The sequence below is a fragment of the Grus americana genome, chromosome 23 (genome assembly GCF_028858705.1).
Source record: "Grus americana isolate bGruAme1 chromosome 23, bGruAme1.mat, whole genome shotgun sequence".
NCBI classification, from domain to species: domain Eukaryota; kingdom Metazoa; phylum Chordata; class Aves; order Gruiformes; family Gruidae; genus Grus; species Grus americana.
In genome coordinates, this window is record NC_072874.1 from 1,235,733 (window position 1) to 1,254,195 (window position 18,463).

An 18,463-nucleotide genomic window follows, 5' to 3' on the forward strand; every position below is an offset into this window, starting at 1 on the left:
AATACATCCTTCCCACAGTAAGTGCATTAAAGCCTGGGTTTAGCAGGTAGCATTAGCCCAGTTTATGGGGACTGAGCAGCTGGACGCCATTCGATAGCACAGCTCTGGTCTGAAATCAGACATGTCTCCTTGCACCACAGCAATCTCTGCACCAGGGTACAGGAGAGCTGATGTGGTCCTAAATATCACAATCACTCACCTCTGATCTGAGGGCCTGAACTGATAGTTATTATAATTTCAAGTAGTTCTGGTCAGCATGTAAGACAAAGTGAATGCCTTCCCTACCATAAAGAGACCCTAAAGAGTTACAGTTTACTCTTCAGTGACCTCTTTACTCAGGTCACAATTAGCTGCAGTTTTGGTTTTTATTGTTGTTTGCTTTTGGTTGTTGTTGGGTTTTTGTGTTTTGGGTTTTTTTTTAAAATAAATTGAGAAAAAAGCGTTTCATTTGCACAGTCACACTGAGCACTGTGCTTTGTACACAGGCTTGTAGCAATAAACACAGGTACTAGAGTGACTGTCTACAAAACATGCCTCATATTATGGAAACAAAGAGTTGGAAACAGTTTGTGAAGCAGCTGAAGGCTAGGTAGGAGCAGCTCTGTTACCTGCAGAGTCCTGCGTTTGTTATCTTCTGTGTGTATCCACGCTCGCAAAGTCAATTCTGTTATGAATATCTGAGCTGCCTTGGCGAACAACACGGGAGCTTCTGCGCTAATCATCTGCAATTAAATTTACAATTTTTTAAAATTGTTTATTTAAAGTTTACCATTGTAAAGATAGTGTAATGTGGTAGTCAGGGTCCCTTTATCATCGTAGTCAAACCTGAATGGTTGCATTGTTTAACAGTGAAGTTTGGGGGATTTCCACATCAGAATATCTTTAGGTCTGACAGTCCAAAGACATACCAGCTTCAAGTTAAACGGAGTGTTAAGAGTACTGGGCATCTAAAATTTGTGTGGAAAGTCTGTTTCCTCCACGACTAGCCAGATGCCAACTCCGTATTGTGCTGGATGATGGCAGGCCGGTAAGTGGCATCAGTGCACGTTCGCCCAGGGGCTGTCAACCAGCAGCTTCTCCGGGCAGCACACTGGCAGCTGCATGAACGATTCGGAAACTGAAGAGGACAGGTCAAGGGTCATTTTAAAACCTGGCCCTTGCTTTATAGTTGTAATATTTATGTAATTTGAAATGAATGCTGAAATTGCAAAGGAGGTTTGAAGGCCTGAGCAAAGACTGCCTCACCAAATTCCTTTTCCTTAAAAAGTATCTTGCTCAAGTTTTACTCAAATTAAGCAGTTTCATTATTAGCTGGCTTGGCATTAATGCTTACTCCCTAGTACAGCCTTCTCATTAAATAACGTTCCAGGCAAGCCAGAGACTTCCCACCCCCACCACCCCGCCCTAAAATCTCATCTTCCCCTTCATCATCAAAAATTTGGCACTCATTTGGTTCAGCCAGTGAACTGGGACCTCAGAGGCCAGGGTTCAGTCCCTTTCCAGGCTGAATGAATAGCTCCCTTGTACAGGAAGACAACGCACACCTTTTTCAGGATTTCATTTAAATGTTAAAGGTTGTCCTAACAGAAGGATGGTGTCACATTGAGAAAAACAAGAAGAGAGTGCAAACCATCTTCTTCTCTCTTAGAAGTTAAGTGCCTGACAGTTTTCCAAGTTAAAACAAAAAAAAACCAAAAACAACCCACAAACCACCCTGAACAGGGAGGACTGGAGCAGCACAAGAGTCAAACCCTGCAGGTGATTTCTTTCTCCTTTTTTCTGTCAGTGAATTCACATGTTACTGTCATCAGTCATATGTCAAGGGTTCAGCTCAAATACTGGTATTAAATCCATGTTATCTACTGAAATTATTACTTTTTTTTCCCCCTAAAACTTGAAACAGTTAGCACACATTCAAGTGATATCACTTTTCATGCTAAACACTCTATAGCTGTGTGAAAGGAAGAGTAAAGAGAAACAAGGAGGAAACATGAGAAAAGACAGTTAAGCACTAGAAAAACCAGGAAACATCCAGAATTACACAGTAGACTGGTATTTACCAGAAGAAAGCAAAACTGCAAAAGTATTAACCAAAGATCCCAAATGATTTTGCTTTCCCAACTCAGTTTAATTAACCAGGCCAGCTAATATTGCATTGAAGGCAACTGTTACAGTGCGCTTTACAAATAATAATAAATAATGGTAAGAAGTAGTATGGCATTACAAGAAATTGTAGCTACAATATCCACCAAAAGGATCATAAATACTTCAGAAAAAAAAAAACAAACCATGAGTACCTTCACATCTTCATCTAATTTCATTATCTTCTTAATACGAGCCAGAGGGAGTTCTTGAACTCTGAAGTCTTTCTGCGGAGAGATTCACATTTGAGACTCTTTACTGCTATTTAACTAAAAACAAAGGCAAGATAAGAAATGTTAAACCAAGTCCGTACTGTCTAGAACTAAACTGGCTAAAATTAGATTTATAAAAATCACTTATTTTCTTTGAGGTATGGCAGGTTCTCCTCAGGCCCGAGAATTCTCATCTGCTTTTCTGTATTTTATGCTCATATAATTCTACTTAAATCTTCTGTCAGACACTCGTATCTACTATTTCACCTCAAAGTTGAAGTCATTCTGCAGAACAGAATGTTTCTTACGTTACACATTTCTGCATCTATTTATATTTGAAGCAACTAATTCAATTAGGTGTCTCAGGACCCAGAAACCATTGGAATTTACAAAAAGTCACAAGAGAAAATAAAGACAAACAAGAGCTACGTGGGGCCACAGGATGAAATCTTCTTTGCTTTATTTGTACTTCCCTGTTGCCCAATACCAATTTTGGTGTTAAAAGCCTTGCAAGAATCTTGTTTAAAAAGAAAAATCTCTTCTATTCCTGTTTTTAGATGGATTCTCGCTGTTTTCCAGCAAAGAGAATTGCTGACTCAAAATGATGCTGTCATCGTACTGAGACACCCTAAGCCACTATCCACAGGAGGAGGCACTAATGTGTCCCTTGGAGATCGTCCCCGCAGAGGGACCGTTGCGTCAGGAGGCAGAATCCCTACCCACAAAGGCCTTCTAAAAAAAAAAAAAAAAAGTCTTCCCTTCTTAACAGAAGTGTCACAGAAAATAAAAGGAAACTCATTTCTCTAGGGAAGAGGGCACTGCCAGACGTGTTAGTGAAACAAAAGAGGGGAAAAATGCTGAAAATGCTCTTTTCTATTGAAGCAAAATATGGAGTTGGTGCATGGTCCAGCCAGCACTCCTGTAGGGGGCATTTTATTTAATTTATATATACAAACTTTATGTATATTCATATACATTATTTCATATACATATCTATTAAAAAAGCGTTCTGTGCCCTCATTCTGTAGGGAGCTGTGAATGTGATGCTCCTGGTGCTCCCAGTAACAGGCTGCAAATCAGAACTAACTTGGAGTGGGGGCTGTCCTTGCCCGCAGTGCCGGGGGCTGCTGCACCCCGCTGGTGAACGCGGGGTTTGGGGCAGTGGGAGAAGAGGGCAGCCAGGGCTGGGACCTGTGCTTGAACGCATGATAGTATTTTCAACCAGTAACCGCCACATAAACAAGTTTAGGGGTTGCTAGGGCATGGAAAAATATCCCAAAGCTTTTTTTTTTTTTTTTAGGTTTTTGTTGTTGGTTTTGTGTCTTTTTTTTTTTTAAAGCTTGTTCCTTTTTAAAGAGCCTTGTGACCTTTGAGCAAGCCTCAAAGACAGACGAGGACACAATTCCAAATTTGTGAAACTCTTACGTATATTAACTTGTATGAACAGCAGAACTGCAAGTAGATGTGCACAGGTACAATGCTATTAAAATCTTTAGAAAAGAGAGACAGTGGGAGAAATTAGGAAAAAATTAAAGCTCCTTTACTCCTTTAAGGCAGACAGGCAAACGTCACATAAATCAAAATTAATACGCAAGTACCATGGTGAAGGGAAGCATGACCACTACTGGCTACTACCCAGCAGAACAAACTTTAGACACCAATTCTTCATCTTTTCTTTTTTCCAAATTAGGTCTCAATGTTTTCACAGGCCTCTTCTAACTCATTGTAGAGCTGAAATGCAAGTTTCAGCCTAGTCCTGTTTCCTGTTTCTCCAAGACTAGGCTACAGAGTCCTTTCTGTTACATGGGGCAGAGAACAGGGAACTCTGGTTTGTTCTTCTAAAGCAGCTCCCTTATTTTTCCCCTGGAATTTTAGCTACTGGTGGCACACAGCAAACACCCAAAACCAGGCAGAGATAGCCCCAAAAAGCAGGCCACCGAAGCAGGCTTTCCATCAAACCATCCTCTGACCTCTGCTACGCAGTACATAAAGATGACCTTTAACTTTACTTACATCCACATCCATGGGAGCACTTTCAATAAGATGCACAATAAATTTCAGGATTTGATTACATGGGGGACAACTGCATAGGAATGTTTTGCAGTTATCCCTTTTCCTTTCCAACTCCCTTCACTGTCCTCAGTTAAATTTTCAATGACTTAATAGCTTGCAATGCAATAAATACATTCATACAACAGTTAAAAATTAAGCTGCCCATACTTGATAAGCTGCAGAATAAACCCCTTTCATGTGGGGATGAAGACAAACTACAGCTCTTGAACACAAGAATTCACTGCGCTGAAAGGGGAAAGTAATTAATTCTGGTTATGCATACAAATTTCTACATCTGTTTCTTTAATCAACTATCTGCACACAGGCTGAAAAAAAGCAGCTTATCTTCAGACTACTGGATTGGGGTTTTCACTTTGAACAGCCCGTCTTCAACTGGAGTTCTTTTGTTTTCAGCTACATTAAAAGCACAGGAGCGTGCTTTCAGGACCACTGTATCACAGTAATCTATCAATCTCTCTTGAAAAGTCATTCTTATTATATGCCCTTGTTCTCAGGCACATCTCTTTTGGGGATGGAAAAAAATAGAAGCTATTTAGTCCAATTCTCATTCTCAGTCTACGTGTGATTTTTTTTGATCAAACGTCTTTAAATTAATAAAGCATGTGATAACGATGCGCTTGGCATTCAAGTGATTTTCAAAACTTCAGGCTTGTCAAAGGAGACTGTTCTGAAAGAGGGCATAATAATTCTATACAAAAGTCTAAACCCAAAAATTCATTCACAAAATCGAAACTGTCTGCCAATAGCCAGGTGTTTGAATTTATGAAGGGGTGAAAGACCAAGTTGCATTTTGAACAGTAACACCACCAGGGTGTAACAATATGGCTTGTCCTTTGCTGTGGATAAGGGTTCCCTCACATGTTGGTCACACATTGTACGTTACAGAATTTGAACAGTAGTTAAACAGCCCATGAAGTACAATGTGAGGTATATTCTCAAATCCCTCAATTTTTGGTTAGCTAAAACAGCTTACGGCAGCCACACTTATACCTGTAACTATTGTAAAATCACATCCCTTTCACCCCCAGAACAGAAAACAATTCCTCTGCAATTCTCTAGAAAGCAGCCACGGTTACCACTAAAAGAATCTCTGAATCAACTTTGTCTTCCTCCTTAGTCCACAAAGAGCTGAAGGTATGACTACTACATCTCATTATGCTAGAAATCAGCTGCATTCAATTTATATCTCAAATTTGGGCAGTCATAGCAAATAGTCCAAAGCCCAGCTGATTGATTATTTATCGGCTCTTAAGGCCACCTTGCAGTGTGTAAATAGCCAACTCTACTGGATCCCATAAGCAGCAGGAACACATTCTGAGCTGAGGTTTATCTTGCTACCAGACACTATTCACTGTCAGTTCTTCAGAAATAACACAACTGATGAGGACACTCACCACCGTGAGATTGCGTATCTCCTCCATGACTCGCGGCCAGAAGGACTGGAGGCTTTGCTGGGCATCACTATTGCCAGCCGTGCCGAAGCCGCCATCCGTGGACATTTTTGTAGCTGGGAGAAACAAAACCAAGTGTTAACAATGAGGGAAGGAGGCAGTAGTCAAAGGCTCGCGTAGATTCCCTCCAAGTCCCAGGAACACAGGAAAGGGCCAGCCTGGCTAATCGCTCTGGAAAATTGTCAAAATAAGATATGCAGTCCAGGTCTCACAGCAGCAATGCAGAGATACTCACAGCCTCTGGATTTATTTTTTTTTTTTAATTTATTTTTCCAAAGATTGAAAAAGAACATAAAACCCAAGAAGAATTGAAAGCAAAAATAGTCTCCTTATTCCCCTATTGGAGTTCTGCCTTTTCACAAGGAGTTCTAAAACATAACCGATGACCAGTCACAGCTCACATTCCAGTGTGCACCTATTATAAAATCATTTTTTCCTCTTGCTTGTTACAGCCAACAACAGGGCAGGATATGGCAGTAAACCCCCCCTCAAGTTCAAACCTGAATGTCAATGTCAGCCCAATATTATTTCTAAAAAGTATAATGAAACAGTTGCATCTCTGCCTATTTGAAAGGTGTCAGGTTCTGTGGCTTTACGCTATTTTTAAAATACCTCTTTTCTTGGGTGTAATCAACAAGAGAAATTATCAGTCTGTATAATGCAGAATGTCAAAAGCACAAAGTAAGATTTAAAATTCAAATCTTTTAATTGAAACATTTTTTAAAAAGCCTCATGCCTGCCATTTAGTGTTCTGCAACTGCAGGATGTTAAGTAAGTCTGGCTACTCAATTTATGCTGGATGTTGCCTGTGCTTTCATTAAGACTTGTTATCTTTGCAAACGGCTTTATTTACAGTATATACCCATAGTCATCAGGAAGTTACATGGAGAAAGCAGAGGGACAATAACTGGGTTCAGACCTTCCCCTATAACCATGCTGTGCTGCAGTGATGGTGGTGACGAGGTCAGGACACCCAGCATTGATCAGCCTCATCCTCAGGTGACCAGGATGGTGCCAGCCCATGTCATGCTATCCAGGCACACTTCAAGTTCTAGCTAATGCAAGTCTTCTCCCCCCTGCCCCCATGAACTCCTAGATTAAGTTGTGCCTTTTTGATGAGAAGCTCAAGACAGCTCTAGTTAATATTAAAATGAAGTCAGACGCACAATTTGGGAATCCCTTGGAAGAGCAAGACCAGCTTTGCTGGCTTCCTCTGCGCGACAGGAGTGCATGGCTCCGGCAGGATTCCCAACAGGGATCGCAGCCTGGAAGGATGGGGAAGACGTGCCAAAAGCACACGCACACGCAGGACCTGCTGAGACACAACCCAGCAGGACAGGACTCGGTGCTTCCCATGCACTGAAAGCATCTCGGAGCGAGCGGAGCAGAGGAAGCCAGCGAGTTACTGACGTTGGACGCTCTCGGGGTCACCCAGAGCGGCTTTGAAGTTTCCGTGAATGACACGCACACATCATGTACAAACAATAAGTCTCTGCGTCTCCCGTAACTTACAGCAAGAGAAAAAAGGGTGCTACATTTTCTATAGGGAAAGATCTCAAGATCCACACAGATACTTGTGCGTCGCCATGTAATGGAAAAAGACACAAGAGCAGATTTAGCGCTGACATAAAAGGGCACAATCTCCCTTTGCTTTTGATCTGCCATGTAAAGGTTTATTTCAGTCCTTCCCCGAGTCAAAGGGAAGCACAGTAACACCGTACGACACACCAAAATACCAACGGGAGGCCGTTGCCAATTGCCAGCGATTTCAAAATCTACTACTCCAAAGTAACGATGGTCCATAAAAGTTATTACCAGATCAAAGAGACGAATGTCAGACAGTTAGTTCGTTACCTCCTGCAGCCTACACTTTCCAAAGCAGACTCTGTGAACAGTCCTGTTTTTCCTTCATCAACCTGAGAAGGGGACATGGGAGGCGTGGGAAGAGCCAAAGGGGATTTTGACAGGGGACGACAAAGAAGAGGTCAGAAGACGGTATTTTCAGTCTCAAAGCAAGAGTTCGAGACAGGAAGAACTCCAGGTGAGGAACCCATGGAAATAACTGACTGACAATGTACTTCATGTCTCTTCAACAACTATTTGCATTATAATACTATCTGCCTACAAACCGAGATATTTCAAGTATTTATAAGAAAACACAGAGATAAATATTCTAATGAGAGTGTTAAATTGGCATTTGATCCTTCCCCCCTTGATCTGCATTGTCAAACATAGACAAAAAATAGTTTAGGCACATAAATAAAAGGTAATCCTTGAAGTCTGCTCTGCACTGGCAATATTTCAATACTAACAGTAGACGGGGTCTTTTCTGCAACTGGAGATGCAATTCATCTTGAAGACAAGCCAAATCACTTTTCAAGGCTTTATTTAAAAATACAAATTACTTGCATTCAACCCACTTAAATGCAGTACTGGAATATAATGCTCTACATAACCCTAAGAGAAAACAGGTTAAAAAAAAAGAAAAAAGCTAATGGAGCAAAGAGGAAGAAAATTCCACCACCACCGCTTTACCCCCTACTGCACGCAAAGCGAAATTTCTTCCATTAAATATATGCCTCTGTGGTATTCATCCGGATTCCAGGAAGAGCTAGAAATGGTTTAATCCAGTCATCTAAAATTTAAGAAGTCCTGTTGATGAATACAAAAAAATTCCTATCTTCAGGGTAAACACAGGACTGATGTCTTATGCAAATGCAAAACGAACAGCCTGACACTCGACCCAGGGGACAACTGCTACTTTAAGTGACTGTTTATGATAATTGGTAGGAAACTGAGTAAGGGTAGAAACAAGAGTCACCAATAGGCTGATTTTCTGAAAAACTTGAGAGTCAAGTCACTACAGACTCCATAATAAAAGCCTAAGCAGGTTAAAACTGCTCAGAACATTACTACGGTAATTTCTTCCCATTAAAATATAGATACATGAGCAGCCTTGCAAGCATTAGAGGAGGATTGTAAGGGAAAGAAAAACCTCAACTGTCACGCAAAGCTACAGCATTGGCTCTGCGAGACAAACTTTACTAATGAAACCATTCCTGCGCAATTAGGTAAGTTCCTTCACCCAAGGGGAAGCTGCGTTCTCTTCTTTTCAGAATGCCTCCTATCAGGATTAGCGCCAACAAAAAAAAGATACCAAAGCACACAACAGAAGATAAGCCCATCAAAGCTATCAGGAAGGCAGTTCTGCTGATTTCACAGTATCAGCATCTAAACCTGTCTTTTTTGATATGCAGTTTGCAGGGCAATTTTAGAGCTTCATTATACTTCATCTTTCCTCCTCAACCTCTGCAGAGGGAGAGAGGTGCTCCAAGGATCCCTGCGCTCCCCGCGCTGCACTGACATAACGCAGGGTATGGTTTCTCAGAAGTTTTAAGAGTAAACTGCCTACTGCGACACCACCTTATTGCTGAGTAACAGAAGTTAAAGTCCACCTCCCGTATCACCTGGTTGCCACAAAGCGTAACCACAACCCGAGAGAACTTGCCAATTCCAGCAACACCGTGTCTCCGTACTGAAGCTGGTCATGTACCTTGCAAGCTTGACACGCTTCTGCTCTGTGTGACACACTTACTTAACAAAAGCCATCGTCTCGCCGGTGTGCATCAAAGCAAACAGGGGTGCTACACTGACCTTGGATTTGCTAAACTACCAGCGTGAGTCCCAGGAGCCTGCAACCTAAAAACCAGGCTGCGCAGAGATGTTATTTGGAGATGCTCTTGCACAATAATCTAGATGAGGAGGTTCACACACACAAAACACACTAAGTCACAACACGGATACACTACTGGATTAGACTCAAGCAAGCAAACCCCCCCCCCCCCCAAAAAAAAAACCCGCACACACAGAGCAAGAAATAAGGGTGTAAGAACAGGAGTGAGTGGGATACACCTGCTTGACAGCAGCCAGTCCAGTCTGCACAGCCTGGAATGTGCTCCATGAAGGCAAACGTTTTGTTTCCAGACTTAAGGGAAAAAGAAACTGAAGGCCAAAAAGCTGAGGCCTATGCATAAAATGCCTGGAGGTGATTACCGAGATTAGCAAGCACATCTCAAGAACTACGACATCAACACTTTGCAATTAGAGCTTTTCTGCTCACCAGAGCAGAACACCTTTTACAAACATTAAACTTAACAAAATCCTGTGGCAGCTGACAAATGCTTCAGAGCTTCGCTTCACAAAAGCACAAAGCAAGCATGAAGACACCTCTAGTGTCTGTGGCCAGGGGTTTTTTGTTGCTTGCTTGTTTGGTGGTTTGTTTTTGTTTTTTTTTTTTTTAAACAGATGCTAGTTTGTGCTCTTTAATGCCATGGGATGGGGGAAGCAGTCAAATGAAGCTGTCTCACCCCAGATGCCTACACTGTGCACGCTTGAGCAAGAACCTGCTATTGAAAACACAAGCTACAGTACAATCACAAATAAAAACCCAAGATCTCTGACCTTGCAATTCCACTCAGAGCAGGTACCCAGCTGGAAAAGCAACGGCCAGGAACAGCCCACCAGACCCAGCAGAGCCACAACACATTCCTGGGCATCACCGGTGCTGCTCATCAAGCATGCTTGAGAACGGGAACTGGAGGACAAGCTCCCCAGCCAGCGAGGATCATGTCACAGCTTCTGACGTGCCTACTTTTAAGTTACTCCCAAGCTGGCCTTGACTAAGAAGTCAACCAAACAAAGCCTGCTGGGTGGAGAGCAGATCTAAATTAAATTTATCCAAATATCTGAAGGGATATGCAAACGGCAAATGCCAGAGGGAAGTGCTGAAAAGCCTTGAGGCTCTCCACGAAGGAGGCAATAACTTAGCAACATCATCAGGTACCACAGACCCTGGTGATATCAGAAATGTCAGTTCTTTGCATACAGCACAGTCACATTCCCATGACTTATGTTATGGGAAAGAGCCCATCTTACGCAGCGTTGTATTACATGGCACAAGCGCATTCCATCCAAACATCTCAGAACAGCGGATAAATCTAAAGTAAGATGGAGGCTGAAAAGAAATCAGACAAATGTTTTGCCTCAACATCCTTAGATTATAGCTACAAAGAAGGATGAGACAAATATTTCTGAAAACTGCCATTGTAAAAACAAATTTCCCCTGCCAGATTCCACCACCATTCAAATACAGATTTAACACCTCCACATCGACAGTGCTTAGTAGACACTCCCCGTAAAATCCCCCATACAACTCTTCTTAAGATGCTGTTGGTTTTACAATATCCACTATCCCACAAAACTCACAAGTTAATTATTAGGAAGCAGTGTTACCAAAAAGGAGAAAACAAGCAACGCAGTTCCTCTCTCTTAAATAAATAAATAAATACACACACACCCCCCCCATCTTTACTAGCAAAGAATAAAAGCCAATGCCACAGCACCTAGCAAACACTGGAAGTCTGAAGAATTAAAAATAGATCCATAGAGCTGAAAAGGGAAAATTTAGAATAAATACTAATCCCGGCATTCTGTGATACTTCCAGTCTGATGCGCTAACTCTCAAACTGTAGTGTTCTGTTTTGGGAGCCTGTCCCTTGATTTAAAAGTAAAATGTGCAGAGCCGCACTTGCATATCTAAAGAATGAGCTCTGTGTAGCAATAAGCGCCAGACACCTGATCCTGCCAGAATCAGAAGGAACAATCTAGCAACCAAGAACTAGTTTCACAAGAAGAATAAATACAGTTTTAGATTAATTTAGTAAGACACTTCTGTAAGTGCAAGCAAAGGAGGAGTCTTCGATGTATGAAAGCCACATACCAGCACGCTTTGCGAGATGCTGCTCTCATTACTTCAATTAGAGCTATGTGCAGTATCAGAATATCAAATGCAGAATATACAGAGTTTGAAGCGGACTACGACAGCAATCTTTGGTCTTGGCAGTAATCCGAACGGCTGAAGGCATGCTGAAAGGTTGTCTCCGTGCTGCAGATCAACAGCACTTGTTTTGCACGACATTATGCCCTATGCTATCTTATTTTAAAACAAACCTTTGAGAAGTCAGGTTAATGGTCCAAAATTGCTTCCACAGAGATATCATCCCTTGATTCACTGTACATTTTCTCTGCTTCAAGATGTATTCAAGTCAACATAGATGTTTTCAGCCGAGCCTCCTTTCATGAACTAAGATGAAATTTATTTCCATTACAGTTCCAAACTGCATGTTCACTAGACGGGGGCCAAGCAGCCCAGGTACACAGCACGGCTAGAAATACCAAGGTGCCAGAACCGCCAAGGATTACTTTTACTTGCTTTGGTGCTGTAAAAATAGTTCTTAATTGTGTTTGAGATCAATGTTTTCTTCTTCTACTTTAATATTGAGGCCTTGCCTGCTCAATCATGTAAAAAATTTTAAACCAATAATGCAATTCAGAAACTTGAGTCATGTTGGCAGTTGCACTGGCACTGCAAACGGACAGATATTTCTTCCGAACCAGCGCCGAGGTTTTTGCGTTGTATCCATTTCTGCACCTCCTGTTCATCACAGCTCCAGCTTTGATCAGGAAAATGGTAAGAGCTACTCAGACTTGCCAGGAACTTACCTGACTTCCGACACAGCAACAAGAGAGCGTGTGAAGAAGGAACACAGTCTCAGATGGGCACATAACTAGAGTATCATCCACTGCGGAAGGTTTCCTAGCTACGAAACAAAGCACCGCAGTCACAAGTCCCATCAAAACTGTACACAAACCCTGTTTCCACAGCACATTTCTGACCGGATGAAGAATCAGTAGCTGCCACCCGTGGCAAGAGCTGAACAAACCAAGTTTGTAATCTTGCTATAGAGGTCTAAAAAAAAAAAAAAAAAAAAAAATCAGATATTGCTACAGCGTGGCACGCAGCACTATGGCAGATGGAAGAACACTATGAAGATTTGTGCCTGGCCCTGCCGAAGCCAAAGGAAAGACGCAAGCTGTAGCATGCAAGGCTCCGGGGTTACGACACACGAGCCTTTGGCTCTTGATGTTTTGAACGATTCCATGAGAAAAAACAGTGAACTGGTTTTCCCCTGGGAATGGGGTTTGGAGAGAGTCAGGCTGGCATGTGCTGCCATCGCTACACGTGCCAACCGCCTTCCGAACGGAGGAGTGACTTCAACGTACACATCCAGTTGAGACTCATTTCTAGTGTAGGAATGCCAACAAGACAGTGCAGAACAGGCTTTGCCTATAAACCATCACCTGAACAAGCGCTGGGGGGAGGAGAGGGAACACCACATTTCAAGAGATTTATGCAATGTCTTTTTGGACATGAGATCAGCTTTGAACAAACCCCAACACTCCACATCATATTAAACAGTAAGCAGGAACACTTTAAAGATGAAACGTAATTGACTATATAATCCATAGCATTACATATACAGCACAATTATTTCAGCACATTGCAGCAGTAATGATGCTGTTATTATTAAAGCATAAAAACTTCTATCATTATGTACAGGCAACAAATTATGAATAAAGTTATAGCTAAACTATAGGCCAAAATCAGAAGTCTTAGACTAAGTTTAACACTAGATTTATTTATCCAAAAGACTCTCTTCCATTTCTATAAAACAGTACTAAAAAATCTAATGCAGCCTTTCAAGTAGTAGAAAAAGGTGATGATCCCAAACTTAGGAAAGTCTGAGGTTCTACTCTTGATGAAAAGATAACCTTTCCACTCTCTAAAAACAATTTCAAGAGGCTTTCAGTAAAACCAACATAATTCAAAACACAAGCGCTTCCTTCCAATGTGCTATTATAAGAAACTTTTGCAATTCCTCAGTTTTATTTTTATCCGTTCCCTCTTGCGGTATTACATACACACAATCCTCTAAGCATACAGCTGGCACCATAAGTGGTTGATTTCAGCTGATGGGAGAATCATTCTGGGCTGTTGGATAAGGTGCGTATTTGCAGATTTCTCTTGTTCTATATAATTAAAATTGAACATAATAGGCTAGTCAAATGCTGCACTAAATTACCCATGGAGGATATCGAGTACTTATTGCTAAAGGTTTTTAAGAGAAGGTTGTAAAACGTCATTTAGGTTGAGTTGATCTTGCCTCAGGGCAGAAAAAATAAACAAGATGACCTCTTCAGGTGCCTTCTAGCTCTTTTTTCTATGAATATTTAGCAGTAGATTATTCTATGTTCAAAGCACTGTTTGACCATTAGCTCCCTAATGCCTCCAATGCATTACTTCAGTTTTCATTCACATGAGGCACAGCATTTGATTTAAGTCTAAATCAGTTGCAAAGCCAGAGAAAGGGGGTCTAGCTTACCGCTTCCAACAACAGACAACTCGTTAAACCAGTGAAGTTTGATTTCAGCAGCTAGCAGGGCCAAAGCAGCTTTGCACCACTCCCATTGCCGATCTGCTGCTAGGAGCATTGCAGCCGATGTTTTGGTGGATCACACACAGACATGCCTCCTACTCTGCCTCTCTCCACCCCAGTACCTACTGCAGGAATTCTGCTCCTCCCTTCTCCCATCCCCGGACACTTGGCAGCTGGGTTTCGGCATGCTGGGATACGAACTGCCTCTCCACTACAATGGGGAGCGAGCGCAAGCAGCGGAGCTGATCCCAGTTCCTTGGGAGGGGAGGTGGCAGGGCCAGAGTAACCACTCTGACTTCATTCATGCAAAGCAGAAATTGGCCAGATAACCTTCCTGATACTGAGTTTGTTATGAAATTACAGCCCTGATCTTGCAGAGAGCTGCGTAAGACTGCAAGAAAGCTTTCACTGGGCACTGAGCTGGGAATGGCCTCGCAGGAACAAGAGCCGAGTCTCCAAAGTTGCTTCAGTTGCACAGGACAAGAAAACATCCTACAGCGCAGACAATGTGCAGCAAAGGCGTTTTACTGAATGCACACACAAGCACCCAGAGAAATTGTGTTGTTTCACACAGAAGACAGTGTGACCTAAGCAGTTAAAGGCAATTGCTAGTGCAGACAATGGTACGCTGCAGGCTCGGGCAGGTGATTGTCAGTTGGCTTTACTCCTTCAGGAGGGAAAGGAAAAAAAAAAAAATCAGGAATAATGCCTACTTTTACAGAAGCATTGAGTTTCTGCACCTAACAGCGCTGTTAGAAGTTCTCTGTCCAGTAGCAGTCAGCATTAGTTTGTGCACAGAAAGACTGAAGATACACGCAGCCCATGTTTAACTCTGGGCAGGGTTTTGGGAGCGCACATGAACACACCAGGGGCTGGTATCAGAAACCCACCAGAAGCACAGCATGGCACCAGAAACCACGCCACGGAATCGAGAAGGGACCTCCCCACAGCGCAACACTAAGTCAAAAGTGAGGCTGCAAATATTAGAACACCAGAAAAAAATAGCACAGGACCAGTTGTTTGGGGTTTTTTTTAAAGGTAAAGCAAACAAAATAATCTGAATTGTTGTTTGTACTGGTTATTTTACTTTCCTTTCTCCTCTGAATGAAGGAGCACAAGGGTCACACTTGATATTCAGAGTTTCAACAGTTAAACATTATTAAATAGCGGCTCTTTGCTGTGCAATTTTGGCAGGCAAGCACAGAGTAAGAAGTAGAGGAAGAAAATTCCCAGACAAATAACAACAAGTGTCTAAGATGAATCGTGCTGCCTCTCCAGCTCCTAAATTAAACACCCAGCAGATATGAAAAAGCTCTTTTAAGTAAAGCGTGTTCAAGTTAGTCAAGTCTACTTCACACGATAAAACAGTTGGCACATACCAAAGCAATGCTGCATATCGTGTACTTCACCTTATAAACTTTAATCTCAACCAGCTCAGCATAAAATTGATGTTATGTATTGCAACTTTATAAATGTAAAAGAAATGACAAGCTACGCACCTCACAATGTATTTCCCAGTCCTTGCATACGTGCCTTTTACTCATTTCCCTTTAACAGTAGCCTTATGGAGGACAACAAGAAAAAAAAAAGTGATACCAATTCACCTTAAAATTGCATGATCTCAGTCTCAAACAGTTGCGTGCTTGTGCTTTTACAGAAAACAAATCTTGTGAGAAACATTAGGGCGGTACCTTGCTCTCAGAGGCAAGAGGCATCTCACCCAGGCTGGTACCATATGGGAATGACATTTCACAACTGACATCAGGTAGTCGCAAAACAGAGGTACTTGTCACATACCCTGAATGTATACAATACACACAGCATATGGTATATTAGTAAGTCAAAGTTGAAACACAACAAAAATATTTTCAGGCCCATAGGCACTATTTTGGCACCAACAAGCAGCAGAGTTAGCCAAGCGATAGGCTTCATTTATTCAGAAAGCGCTTCAAATATTTCAAAATCCAATGATAGTTTTCAGCTTTGGTGCTATCTATTCCGTATCTATTAAGACCCAGGCACCCATCGCAGAGACCACCGCTACCCCCAACAGCTCACAACAGCAAGAGGGGCCTGACCTGCATTTGGGTTGGTTTGCCCTTCTTTTATTTTGTATTTTAAGCAGAAGTTCTGATCGTGCAACATTTACTGCTCTGGAGCACAAGCAAAATGCCTGTTAAGACAGCATGGATTAAACAGACATTCAGTCTGGGGAATTTTTTTCTGTTTTAATGTTAGTCCTTAGTATTTTCAATTATTGACAAATAATTCTGCATTAAATTAAGAGTTTCTATCTAAAAAGTCCTCTGAGTCCCCTCGCATTTCCTCATCCTTCTGATACCACACAATTTAACTGGCTGAAAAAGCTAAATCGGGTGCTTGCTATCAAGCTCCTGGCTACCCCAGGCAGCAGCTGGAGCAGCCAGCCGTCACACGATCCTGCGCTAACACACAGATGCTGCAGCACATTTAGGGCAAAGTTATGCTTTAATTTTAACGCAGCCTTAAGTGTTGCGTGTTTCTTCACTCTTCTGCTGCATTTTTAGGCTCAACCATCGCCGTGCTGCTAGAGGGGAAGAGGGAAAGGCAGAAAGAACGATTCAAACCACAGCAGGACAGCAGCGGATACAACCTAGAAAACTGTGAACGACAAACACGAGTTATTCACAAGAACTTGTGACAGTTTTAAAGCAGAGTGAAAGGCCGTACCAGTCTACAACTGGGCATGTCTTCCGTGAACTTTGTTATTTGGGGTGGAAAAGTCAAATAAATGTACTGCTTCTAGTGGACTGCAGTCTTTTCTATAAGGATTACTTTAATATTCAATGTTCCTATTAATTTCTTTACTCACTTTTACAGGTTAAATTATCAAATGGCATCTTGCAGAAGTTAAAAATAATTATTTTCATAGAAACAACCATAAGCCTTCTGTCTCCTGAAATCAGCAGATCTTACTTAAATGAAGCACAACCTGTACTATTCAATAGGCAGACAGGGTGGTCTCATCAGGCTTTTAAAAATTTATTTATTTTCAAAAAACTAACTTGTATTATAAACCTGCAAATCTATACCCTTCTGGGTCACCTTCAGTGAATGAAAAAAAGATGACTGAAAGTGACCCATTTTGATTTATCAGGAAGCGAGCAAATAACAGAGCAAGTTGTAAACAGACAACAGATGAAAATGCCCCCAACGAGATCTCAGCATGTAGAAAATCTCAAGTTTTTGAGAACAAACAAAAAACCCCCAAACTTCCTGTAACTCCTGGGAAGCTTTGGCAGGTATCCTAAAGTTTGATCTTGCTGTCAGTGCCCCTTGTGACAGTTGCTACATTTTCTGACCTTCTGAAACATGAGGTAAACTGTCATCTTTATCAAAACATAATAATTAAAGAGTTTAAGTTAGCAACCAATTTTAATTCACTTACAACATGGGCAGATTGCTAAGCCCCGAAGTGAAGAAACCTCTTTATGTGCCCACACTATTAAAATACAGATGTCACACTACATTATATAAATGCAAGATACTAGTCCGATTAAAAAAAAAAAAAAAAGCCAATTGAAACCCAAATACACTGGCTTGAAAGGTGACCTCCTGCGGGCATCCACCACCCTCCCAGCCAGGCACGCACGCATCCTCCTCCTCCCAGCCACCGAGATGCTCAACCCAGGGACATCAATTTCCCACAACAAACTTGTCCTTTAAACCTTCGCTACTTGCACTGCCAGTTAAGTTAGTACAAAAAAAAAAAAATCAAAAAAACCCCAACAAACAAGCATGGAAAAGTCCCTTAAACAAAAAGATGAGCCTGTTTTTATAAGCCTGCACTTCCAGCAGGTAAAACTACAAGGAAAGCCCAGGGGACCTTTGGGGCACAGAGGACACACAACTAACTACACTGAGCAGTGTAAAACGGGACCCAAGGACCTTTCTTTCCTTTACAGCGCTGCAAAAAAAAAGTCAGGAACTGGTAGAATTTGTTAATAAATCCCTTTACAGTGCTACCAAAAGCTTTAGGTTTTTCCTGCTGCTCTTGACCTAGAAAGATCGAGCAGCACCTATTCATACAGGGCTACAACCTTTTGCAAGCTGAAGCAATGAAATACGATAAACATAGGGTGTAACAAAGACCTCTGCAGGATTTCTTATTTCATCTTACAGTAGCTGCAGATTCCCTCGCCTTCTGCCACCTCTCAAAAGCATGTAGCAGCTGAATGCATCTTAATTTCAAGGCAAAAAAACCTTAAAA

At 41.8% G+C, this 18,463-nt stretch overlaps 1 protein-coding gene across 4 annotated transcripts in view; it reads right to left on the reverse strand.

The window, feature by feature from the left end:
* Window positions 1-18,463, reverse strand: part of NFYC (nuclear transcription factor Y subunit gamma) — a 37,269-nt gene that overhangs the window by 12,749 nt on the left and 6,057 nt on the right. For all 4 annotated transcript variants that reach the window (XM_054802295.1, XM_054802292.1, XM_054802293.1 and 1 more), the window contains exons 2-4: window positions 5,822-5,934; window positions 2,298-2,369; window positions 609-722 (exon numbers count right to left, since the gene is read on the reverse strand). In XM_054802295.1, coding sequence (XP_054658270.1) covers window positions 609-722; window positions 2,298-2,369; window positions 5,822-5,926 — 291 coding nt within the window. In that variant the 5' untranslated portion in view covers window positions 5,927-5,934. The remainder of the gene's footprint in view (window positions 1-608; window positions 723-2,297; window positions 2,370-5,821; window positions 5,935-18,463) is intronic.